Genomic DNA, 12,570 nt, shown 5'->3' with positions numbered 1-12,570 from the left:
TTGCAAAAATACCACTTCAGGAATGCTCAAAAATAATCTGGAGAATGGGAATTTATTGGTACATTCAGACCTCACATAAACAAAGCTAAACAGTGCAAAGAATGGAAGCAATAAAAGACTATTCACTGAGTCCACATATTTGGACTATATATAGTAATCCACACTTTCACTTATCTTTCACTTGATGGGTAGGGAAAACAAATGTAAAGTGGATGTCGTGGAAATGGCTAAGCAAGACATAAAGAAACATGTTAACAAAGATGTAAAATATAGCAAGTTTTTTTTTCAAATATCCATTTCATATTGCATTCTTATATGTAGTAACTCCTTACTACAGTTCTCATACTGGATTTGGAAGTTGCTTACATTCTACAAAATGCCTAAGTGCCAAATCTGTGCAAATTAGGCTACTGTAATGATTTTATTGGATTCCATACACCATTTTTTTTGTTTGTATCCCTACATCAATGATAAATGCAATTATTAAAGATTAATGTATATCTCACTTGTTATTTTACATCTCCACTGAGAAGACTGATTAGTGCTTTTACAAAGGCACTGACAAAATTCCCAGTGGTCCATTAATACCCAACAATAAAGGTTCACAGTTCATGTTCAGTTGAGGTTTACTCAATTTCTTCTTGTTTACAGTGCACAAAAATATCTGAAAGTCTCATTTTGAAAAATCCCATTTTCAAGAGACACAAAAGGTGTTTAGATATTGCAATGCCTTTAGGTGTTGCATCCCAGTAGTAAGTTCCTCAGAAAATGAGTCAGAAGGGAACAGCATCATAAGGAGCTAAAGTCTTGAACTTGCTAGTGAGGAAATACTGAAGTCTGAGGTATACTTTGAATGTACTTCTCTACAACTTCCTCGCGAAGGGGAGTGGAGAGGCAGGTGACCTATTCACTGTAAACACCAGTGATAGGACCCACGGGAATGGTGTTAAGCTGAGGCAGGGGAAGTTTAGGCTGGACATCAGGAAGAGGTTCTTCACCAAGAGGGTGGTCACACACTGGAACAGGCTCCCCAGGGACGTAGTCACTGCACCAACTCTGTCTGAATTTAAAAAGCGATTGGACTGTGCACTTAGTCACATGGTCTAAACTTTGGGTAGACCTGTGCAGTGCCAAGAGTTGGACTAGATGATCCTTATGGGTCCCTTCCAACTCGGGATATTCTATGATTCTATATTTTGAATGTACTTCTCCACTCCTTTAGCCATACTGGGGAAGAGAAAAATGAATCCCGATCATTAGTGGGAAGAAAAAAAAAAAAAAAACACCTATAAGGTGTCTCCTACCATGAGAAGTTTCAAAGTTGTGAAGCCAGGTGGGAGGCCATATCTTACCTCACCCTGGTCACTCAAAAGGCTGGAGGAGGTGATTTTAGATTATTGTCCTTCTACTAGTTCCTCCATTTGAGACAGTAACTCTCTCCTTTCATCACACAAGGAGCCTAAGCAAATAAAGCAGAAATAAAGATTCTCCTGTGAGTACAGATGCCCTGGAAGCAAGTGTAGCCACAACAGACAGTGATGCCATACTTTACTCTCAAAAACTTATTTCCCATTGAGTTTAATGAGATTTAAATCTCCCTGTAGTTGCACAAGTAGTGATGGAGTAGCTTGGGACAGCTTATAAGTTTTTTTACCCCAAATTATCCTTTTTTTTGGTAGGGGAAGAAACTTGCATGAATGAGCATCTCTGAAAACAAGTACACAGGTTATACTCCATCTGCCCCAGATCTCAGATGGTCTTAGACCATTTCACTGTACACCATAATGTTTCTGCAGGGAGCTACACTTGGAGAGCAGGTGGAAAGCAGGAGATGCAATCCTCATCAGTTGTGCTTGATGAGGCTGTCTCCATGTGAGGCTCAGAGACTTTCAGCTCCCAAGTCACGTCTTTGAAGATCTCTTGAAACCTCATTGAGCCTCAGTGACCCCCAGGCAATTCTGAAAATGGGACTTGAGCCATGAAGTAGTTTTTGAAGTTGTGTCCTTGCTCTCCTCAAACCTGTAAGCATAGTTCTACCAAACAGATTTATAATTAGGAAGGGGCATGGGATCAATGTATATCATGCAATCTTTGTTTGCAAAATTGGGTCTCCACAGAATTTGGCAGAGGGGAATCCTTCCCCTTCACTTAATTTTTTGCTCAGTCCCTTTATAATCCAGTTTTGTGCAGCAGTGGTGAATGAAAAATGAATACAGTTTAAAGTGAAACTTTTCTTCCTTTAAAAGCAGTTTCCTCAGCTGATTGTTTAAAACATAGTCCAAGGGATGGTGGCTGTACTATCAGCTAAAACAATGGAGAAGTGTAAAGAATTTAGGCATTCACAATGTCAGCTACTGTGAAACACTCTTTGTGCCTAACCTCCTCTTTTTCTTGGGGATAAAATGACTATTTATTTTTGTTAAAATATAGTGACTGAAAAAATAAAGATTCAAAAAAGCACTAAAAATGCTTAAGTTAACGTTCCTTTTAAAAGTTAATTAAAATATATATTTAAAGAGCTGGATCAATGATGCATGCAAAACTGATATTCAGTATTTTTTATTTTCTGTTATTCACAACCATTTTTAGTCCATTTTTTGCCTCTGTCTGTGGCAAAAATGTCCCAGTAGCTCTGATGAGAAATTATAGAATCATCTTTGTTCACTGCAGCCTACACTCTGGACACCTCAACAAAGACAGAATCTTTGGAGAACCAATTTCTAATAGATTTCTCCAGAGCATGCAAAGAAACAAAGCTTTTCAGACATTTGGATATTGGGAGGATTCCTAAAGGAAAAAGAGAGGTTTATTCCTTACACCAGAGCAACATCTTGTCACACTTCAAGTCCCTCACCCAATACATGAAGGCAGTGGAGCACCTGAACCAAAGTGCTTTAAAATAATTTTATATCCTGGGTGAAACCATTTATTTTCTGCCAGCTTTTCTCCAACAGCTAACCCATTTCATTGACACTTTGGGCAGCAGCAGTACTGTAATCACCCTGGGATATGTGAAATTTTGGCTTGGAAGTTTACAGTTCGGCTAAATAATAAGTAACTGAAAAGATTTCTATTATGAAAAGTGTCAGGAAAATTGTAACGGGAGACAACACTGTATGCTATCCTCAATACAGTTTGTAGATAATGAAATGCTTGTAATATTCAGCAGGCATTATAAGCATGTATGAACATTATTGCTACACTTTCCAGGAGGATTAATGGCACTTAATGATATTATTTATGCACTACTAGAAGCAATGCAGAATGTTTCTGCAGTTCCTCATCTGTCTTGTATGCCTGTAGAGAGCAACCATTCCTCCTTGACTGCTAATGCAATTATGAAGTATTTCATAAATAAGATCCACTCTTCAGGGTTAATTTCCAAATTTCTTTATGCAGTGAATAAGAAATGAAGTTAAAAGCAGATGTTTTAGGGAGTTAGACAGGATTGGAACGAGTGTAAATGTTAACACAGATTAATAAGTATAAGTAGAATATTGTGTTTATTTGAGGTAATTATTTTCTCAGAAGGCATCCATCCTATTTAGGCAATTACACAGCCTCAAGTCTTCATTTCTTACTGATACTATCAAGGGACTTCATCTGCTAGTTTAACTTTAAGACTGTTCATGTGTTTTTAATAACATTTAATTTGAAAGCTGCATTTGAGCTGTTTCTATGTGAATATTCCACACTTCCAGAGAAATGCATTTATTCTAAATTTAAACTGTAACTATAGTAACCAGCATTCACTGTGTTTCAGTAGGAAATGTATAAGCCCACTCAGACAAAAGGAAACATGTTATGCTAATTATCATTCTATCAAAAGATGAGAGTTTTTATTTAAAAAATTGATTACCACAAACTAGGTAATCTTGCTATCCAGACTTAGAAACCAAGAGATTTGAGAGAATATATTTTAATGTCCTTTATGGGAAACTGTGAAAGTTAGAAAAAGGGTCATATTTGGACCAGTTTGGAGGATATAATAAACCTTTTTTTTTTCCCTAGCTATTTATTGTCTAATAAAAATACAATATTGAGCTCTTATAAGCTAGCTTTACAGGATTTGACTTGGATTTCCTAGAGAAGTTCATAAGCTTAGACAAACAGAGTTACTGTTTCAATGATAGGCAGATGATCGGATTTTTTTGCTTGGACCAGTAAATGATAGATCCTGTAGATGATTTTGCAAAGGTAGTAAATGCCACTTTTATAGTAATGACCATATTATTCAAGGCAAGTTAGGACAAGAATAGCTTCTTTTCTGCATATTTCTCTTTCCACCTGTTTTTCTTGGGGTTTGGTTTTGTTTGGGGGCCAGCTCACCCTTTCAGAGATTGTTTTTAATTACAGGTATTATTTAAGCATAATGTGTTAAAAGGTTTAATATACAACATTTGTAAATCTTGTAGTAATAGTGAACGTTCAAAATATGTTATGGGTATATAGTTTTCCTACAGGTAAAATTTTTACTGTATATATCTCAGTGTTGTAATAGATTTTAATGTTCACTAACATGTTTTTAAAATAATGCCCATTCATTAAATAATGGAAACTCGGGATATTGACCCATAATATTTAGGGACAGAAAAGGAACAATGTCTCTCTCTCTTTCTCTTTTTTTTTCCCCCTCTACACAGAGGATTGGAATTTGTGTTTGTCCAGTCTGGATCGAGATACCACACTTACCTCTTATTATTTTGGTGTCTAAAGTTCTAAACCATTAAAAAGTAAACCATGTGTTTTCTCTAATCTGGATTCATCAGGCATCAGATTATGACCAATGATTTTGATTTTTTTTCTCTCCTAAAGAGAATTTTTTAGATCTCGGTATTTTCTCACTCCGAGGGTACTGCATATACAAAGTAAAATCGCCTCTCTCAAACTGTATTTATTGAAGCAGGAGATACTAAGATCAAATAATTGTTTAGGCTTTTCAATGAAGTTTTTCCACTTCCTTTAAATATACAGCTACCAGAACTGTAAGGACAGAGACAAATTGTGGGTTATACCACACTGCAGTTTGGGCTCTTCAGTCCTATGAGGTGGGCACACATGGACTGTCTGCTCTATTTTTTTGTTTCAGATCAGGGAAGAGCTGTCAACACTAATGCCCTTTTTGCCTTCCCTTTCTGCACTTTGGTTTGTCTCATGCAGCTGTCTTAATTCTCGATACTAGATTCATTTGTGTTAAACTGATCTTGAAGATAAGCTCACCCAATGCATCTATCTGTTAATGGGTGAACAGTTCATGGGACCAAACTGAAACTAGAGCAGAGAAACTGGAATATATCATTTGTGTCCTCTCCTACTTGACCACGCTATTTTGTTATTAGTACCTGCACATTTTTGTCCTCAGAATCCACTTACTTCACTGAAATAAATCAAAACAAATTCTTTTCATTCATCTGCTGGCATGTAGTGTGTAGTTTAAAAAAAGACCACCTCCCCATTTCACAGTGTTTTAAAGTGGCTGAAAATAGTTCTTCTGCCCCAAATCATTTGTACCTCTCCTCAAACGTGCTAATTTGAACAAACTGTGTAATTTTAAATAATCAAAACCTTGAAGAAAAACAAGTTTCTCTGCACTTGAATATTGCAACAAGTAGAGTACCTCCATCTGTCAAAAGACAAATTTAGAATAAGGCCTTTTAAAACAAGAAAAAGTTTCCAGGGACAACATCTTCAAAATTACTTCACTGAACCTGCATTCATTCTTCAAAGCGAGCTGATGACAAGACATTTAAAAAATCTATGGCATTGTAAAACCTGGAATGAAGAACCAAATATTTAAACATGTAAAGGGCTCTACAGAACTATGGGCAGACCAACTGCCTGTGTGTAGCAAATGCTGCTTTATGACTTTGGGATAATTTGAGAAAACTTAAAATATCTAAACTTCTACTTACCTCTCTCCTGCTCAGTTTAGAAAGAAATTTTCTGTTTTTCTTGGAGATCTAAGGCAAAGGTTGCTCTGAAGAATAAGGAAAGGAGCATCCCCTTCCCCCTCTTCCCCTTCCCCCTCTTCCAGTCTGCACCAGCAGACCTGCTGCAGCACTTACCTGACCATCCCAGTCAGCAGAGTCAACTGGTTAAAATCATTAAAACCTATCCACTTTTATTACTGAGTGTGTTTTCAGCTGTGGTGAAGACAGCAATTGGGGGGGGGGGGGGGGGGGGGGGGGGCATTCCAGGGAGCAAATGGAAAATGAGGTGTAGGGAGAGATAAAAGTACCTACGACTCTGATTTCTTATGTTTTAGTCCATCAGGTGAAACTTTGTCCTTTTTAGTTTGCGTTTGCCATGAGTTTAGGTACTGTTCACCACTGCTATGTGTCACATGTTGTTTTTTTAAGGTATTTTAAGATAACTTTTAAGCTGTTGGTGAGCCTGAAACTATGGTGTATTTTTTTAAAATAGATTGGATTCACTTTGCCTTATTTGGACAATCTAAATGTTCATCCTTTATGTAAACTAGGGATCAAAGCTCCCTCTATAGGAAAAGAAAAAGGTGGCTTCATAGAGAGAAATTTGTTGTACCCCAAAGTACACATCTGAGAGCACTGAGGTGAATGGCTTATTCTCTCTGTCCCTCTTTTGTTCCTCTGACCACAGAACCATAAATGTTGCCTAATTTCTGGACAGCTTAAACCAGAGAAGGTAAATCCTTGATGTGCTTTTACCACATCTCCGTGTGTGTTGGGAGGGAATGCTGTTCTGCTGGTGTAAGAAAGCTAAGGCTCTTTAAAGTCAGTCCTGTGTTTGCCAGCAAAGTGCTACTTGGCTGAGGAAGTGACCTGACGTCTCTCCCAATTTGTAAAATTTGTTTTAGATTTTAGATATTCTATTCACGCATAATAAGCCACCAGAGGTCTTAGGAGATCAGATATCAAATGCATCATACAAAACACTGCTCCAATCAACATGTGATTCTTTATTCATGTTTTCTTTTCCACAGAGTTGAAAGAAAGGAGCGTGCCCGTTTGAAGACGGTGAAATTCAATGCGAAGCCTGGTGTAATTGATGCAAAAGGGGTACGTAAATAACAAAACCTCTTGAAGTTGCACTTTGTACTCATATGTTTCAGAGTAGACAAAATTTCAGCAGCATAAGAAATATTTAGGTTGTTGCAACAAAAGCCTGCAATGTAGTGAAATATAGACAGAAATATAATATGATGGTAGATTTTAAGAAGAAATATATATGGATATATGTTTAATGGAACAGGGCAGGAAATATTAATTTCCTGTTTTCAAAAGCTGTTACATCTCAAAAGAAAGGTTGAATGTTAGAGTCCTGAATGCAAAATTTAGGTTTTGGGACATTCTGCTTTGACAGTTTTGACAGACATTGAACACAGGTGTGTTTCACAGCAGGCACGGTGGGCTAGCCAACACCAAATCTGCAAGTACCTTCCCACCAGCACTACCTGGCCAGAGCAGTGTTTTTGCTGTTATCACTCTTCAGCATTGCTTTATTGTGCCCAGCAGTTGACTGTTTTCACTGGTCTGATATTTAATACCTTACACATTACAGTCTGGCTGGCAAGAGTCTGAACATGAAAAATGACCGCAGTACTGGCTGTGGAGGTATATTTTTCTGCTTAAGTATAGCTTACATTTTAGCAGTATAGTATTCACTTGATAGTACTTTTGCAGGGATTTGGTTTTGAAACAAAGTTGATGTGCATGGGATTTACAACTGAGGGCTTCAGTGATCAAACCGAGAGAGTACTCCTGAAGCCACAAACAAAAAGTCCCATTTGGCTCCAGAAAACACAATGCAGGGTCAAAACTGAATGACGAGAAGACACAGTTATAGGTGGGAGCTAGAAAGGAGCAAAAACTAAGTGGTTCAGTAGGTCCTTTCCAGACCTGTGGTTCTTGTGGTCTTCTGCCTAGTTTGGAATTCTCGCTCTTAATCTTTCACTCTGTAATGGGGATAAAAATACTTTTCTTTTTTTTTTTTTTTTTTTCCCATTTTATCCTGTCCTTTCACTTCAGACTATAACAGATTAGCAGGATGAAACGTTCCTCCTGCTGAGAAGCGGTTCCTAGCGCAGTGCATCCCAAGCCTCTAAATGCCAGCAAAATAATATTTCAGAGTTGCAATTTGTAAATACTTCCCTTGCTGCCATGCACAACAGTTCCTGAGTTTAATGCAAATGCAGAATAATTGCACTGGTGGAAACAAATTTTCCATATCTATAAGGTGCATGGAATCATAATTCAGGCTCTGCATATTATTTGCATATGCAGGTAACTTGCTATAAAATACATAATAGACAACATTGTGAAAGGACTTCTTTATCTCATCGTGTTTCTTCAGGAGTCAGAACTACATTTTTAAATTTGAAATGGCCACTCTCTGCAACCCTGTAAATTAACTTTGTCATTTATTTTGGGAGATAATATGCTCTATATTGCCAATGAAATCACTTGTTAAATGCCTATTTCGTGTATATAATCAAAACCTCAGGGGAATAATTCATTCATATAACTAATGGTCCTTATTCAAGTGAGTCTGTCAAGAATTTAATTACCTCTTGATTCCCCAAATTGTTTTTCCTTTTTTGTCATCAGTGTAACATTAATCTTCTAGCTCTTCATATCAATGTTTGTTTCAGTATGCATAAATTGCATAATTACAGATCAAGACTGTTGTAGCCTTTTAGGAACATACTTTCTATTGTTAGTATTTGCTAAAATTTGCTTTTGTCTATACAAAAAAAAAAAAAAAAAAAAAGACTTTTTGGGAAAAGATCATGTAGGCTTGCATTTGAAAGAGCATAAAGGGAAAAAGTGTCCACAGTTAAATTAAGCATCATCATGTAAAATGTGGTGTTTACATACACATATATGCATGAGTGTGTCTATGATCAGCATTTCCATTTAGTCTTTCAGTGTTCAAAAAGAAGTGACATAAGCTGTCTAACAGGGCATGTTTTACTTTTTTTTTTTTTTTTTAATCTGGAAGAAATTCAGCGCAGATAAACAAGGCTGCAGTAAGCCCAGGAGAACTCTTCTGTTTGGAAATCAAACTAAAATTCAGATAGGAATGGGCTTGTGGGTGTCTGTTGCGCCGTTGAGCTCATATGTGCATGACCACGTGGACAAGTGAGAGAAATTTCATTCCAGTTTAATTTACCCTAAAGATGAAATTGGGAGAATAACATTTCATGTGATGTTTCTAAATTTGGCCAGGAGATATGCATGGAAACTTAAAGATAAATAAATAAATAACTGAATACAGAAACTGGTTCAACATTTTGCACACATAGGAGGTTCATAGTGTTGTATTTTTATATGAATCATCTTGCTAGCCCCAGGTACTTTCTTCTCTTGTAGAAGCAATGCTTAAGAGCTAATAAGCCACAGAAGATTTTTTTTTTTAATGAGATTGTGAAAAAATTTCTTTGAGCTAAATTCTCTCTGTGATTTTAAAATATGAACTGTCTGGATATTCTACCAGTTTCAAGTCTTACACATTTTCATTTGTTTGTACCTTATTTTTAATCCCATATTCAGAGATAAGACACAAACACAGTATTATAGACGGTGTGACATTTGTAGTTGGTTGGGTTCTTGTGTCTCATTAAAAAGGTGTTTAAGAACACTCAGCAATACAGTTGATAAACCTGTTAAGTTAGGGATAGCTGAAGGATAACCTCTTCAAAGGCCCCAAAGTTCGTCTTTTTCTAATCAAACTTGAGTGTGTTACCTCACATAAAAAGTTACTAGTATTTTTTTAAAGTATGATTTAGAATATTTATACCACTTTCAATTCATTTCGTTAGAATCCTCCAGTCCATGGCTTGTGGATTAAAAAACATAAAAAATTAGGATGGATACAAAAACAGGGAATGTGAAACTCAGTTGGGGAGCGCTAGTGAAATCTTATGGTCTTGAGTTTAAATCAGGCCTTAGTACAACTGGGCCTTTGTACCTTTCTGTACAATGCAAAATTAAATTCTGATGCCCATCACAACAGGATTATGTATAAAGCATAAATAAGTTTAAAAGGAATTAGATAAATTTTCAAGCAGTGAATCTAGTGACAACTTTCAACTCTGTGTTCATGTAGCTCAGGACATACTAATTGTTCATTTCATGAAGCAGGGAGGTTAAAAGAGGGGAAAATAATGCTTCTTTTGCTTTTTCTTTTAAATCTGTTATTGGACAACTTCAGAAAAAAGTTACTGGGCTAACTAGATCTCTGTTGGCTTAACCCAACATGTCTACTTTTCATAGAATCATTTAGGTTGGAAAAGACCTTCAAGATCACCAAGTCCATCCATCCACCTGACCTACCAAGTCCCATCACCAAACCATGTCTCTTAAGGCCACGTCCACATCTCTTAAATACCTCCAAGGATGGGGACTCCACCACTTCTCTGGGCAGCCTTTTCCAGTGCTTGACCACTGTTTCATGAAGAAATCTTTTCTAATGTCCTATGTAAATGTCCCTTGGTACAACTTGAGACCGTTTTCTTATATCCTTGTCACCTGAGAAGAGAGACTGACACCCAACTCACTGCAACCTCCTTTCAGTTAGTCATAGAGAGCGATCAGGTTTCCCCTCAGCCTCCTCTTCTCCAGACTAATAGACTTGAATTCTCTCAGCTGCTCCTTGTAAGTCTTGTTTTCTAGTCCCTTCACTTAGAGCAAAAGAAACTTACTTGTTTGGTTTCAGATACGTCATTTATTGTATAAGCAGCAAATGAAACATTAGTACAGCTTATGTTAAATTAAAAAAAAAAATCATCAGGTTCCTAGATCCTACTAACGTTTTTAAAGATATCAAACCAGTCAGAACTGCTACCACCTACAAAATAAGGAAAATAATACAAGACTGGTATAAACAGCTTCATTTAATCAAGCATTGATTGTGCCTCAGTTGGGTTGACCAAGTTCAGTCTCTAGCTTCATCTACATAATGAAGTAATGATCTTCACAACTTTTTCAAGTTGTTAAATAACATGGGTGTCATATCAAAACAACCAGGCCATCCATCAAATTCCCGAAGGCTGCTCTGTGTTACTGCAGCAAAGGGCAGCATTTCCAGGATATTGGTTACCTTAAAGTTTCAAACTTGAAAAAGCACAAATGAATTTAAATTAAAATAGTTAATTTCCTAAACATTCTCTCTCTCAGTCTATGGGGCCAACTGGTCTATGGATAACCAATGGAAAATGGAGCAGCACAAAGGTTTATATAAAATGTTTATGTTAAAGGAAGCTACTGGAGTTATGTGAGCACAAACTTAATTAAAAAGTATTGTTTATGCTATGTTGAACTCAAGATCGTCTCCCAAGCATCTTTAGATGCTCACCTTTGCACCAGAAGAAGGACCATGTTAGTAGCCATGAGCAGGGTTATGTATCTATCAAAGCAGCATACTGAACTGTTAGTAATTATGCCTACCACAAGCTTCAGGCTTAGCAAGAGCAGACTTTGTTTTATCAATCCTAAAACCTACAGTGGCTGAGGGCTTTTCAGATTTTTACTGAATCAAAAGAATGCCAAACAATGACAGAAATACTACAGAGGAGAAAGAGACAAGCCAGTAATCTACTTTTTTCTTAACTGTTGTAATTACAACCAGTCTTTCAGGAGACAGAAATAGCATCTCTCTTGCTGTTCTCACTGTCAGATTATATGCACGTTCTTGACTGTCTCTTGAAAATATTTTTGTAGCAGAAACTGTGGCTCTTGGAAAGACCTTTATCAACATCTCACTTTTTTTCTAATATTCATGGATGTTTCTTGTCCCAGAGGAGTATTGCACTATCTTGAAGCATAATGTTTAGGTAAAACAGAAAAAAAAGTTAAACAGAAAACTGTTTTTTTTTTTTTATACCATATGCCTTTTCATTTCACCCCTTAACTGGCCAGTGACTCCAGAATGTTTTTATTGATAAATAACCAATTTTATTTCCCAAAGAAACAAATCTCATGCCTCTTCCAGCCTCTCAGCTTTTAATGTGTATTCAGGGTGCCTGGGGGAGTTCAGTCCATGATAACTGCGCAGTCTTTCTATATGGCTGCCCAGTGGGGATGAGATGCCTGCCAAGAAAGGGGCCTGTCCCATTCCTCCAAAATCTCTTCCCAACAGCTCTGGGCTGTGACCCACACCATATTACTCCATCAATATCCATCAGCCTTTCCCATTCATTTTCCCTAGTGCATTCACAGTGCTTTTGATATTACAGACAGATCACCCACATTACACTCAGCCTGCCCCTCCAAATACCTCTGGAAGTATTTATTGTAACAGTCAGAAGCTTGACGGCATTTAATAATATTTCTTATGAGCATATTTTGTTTACAGATCCCACAGCCCTGCCTGCAGTGTAAGGTCATCCTCTTGCTTTATTGTCATTTTAGTAATACTGCATTGAGACATGAAAGGGAAAAGCTAAGCTCGACTGAGATAGCAAATTCAGTATTGTGTTGTAAATAAAACCCTCTGCATACTCAATGTACCTTTTTTCCAAATTGTCAAAATCCAGTGACTGTCAGGACTTGATACATAGAACATATTTTGACAATTTATTAAGAAGCTGAG

The 12,570-nt window shown here is 37.0% G+C and overlaps 1 protein-coding gene across 1 annotated transcript in view; it reads left to right on the top strand.

Annotated features, from left to right (window-relative positions):
• Positions 1-12,570, top strand: part of DLG2 (discs large MAGUK scaffold protein 2) — a 1,015,643-nt gene that overhangs the window by 990,030 nt on the left and 13,043 nt on the right. The window contains 1 exon segment of the mRNA XM_040544402.1: positions 6,962-7,037. Within this exon segment, the coding sequence (XP_040400336.1) occupies positions 6,962-6,990 (29 nt within the window). The 3' untranslated portion in view covers positions 6,991-7,037.

The sequence above is a fragment of the Cygnus olor genome, chromosome 1, assembly GCF_009769625.2.
Source record: "Cygnus olor isolate bCygOlo1 chromosome 1, bCygOlo1.pri.v2, whole genome shotgun sequence".
Classification (NCBI taxonomy): Eukaryota; Metazoa; Chordata; class Aves; order Anseriformes; family Anatidae; genus Cygnus; species Cygnus olor.
Note: the sequence above shows the minus strand (reverse complement) of the source record. Positions and strands in the feature narration are given on the sequence as shown.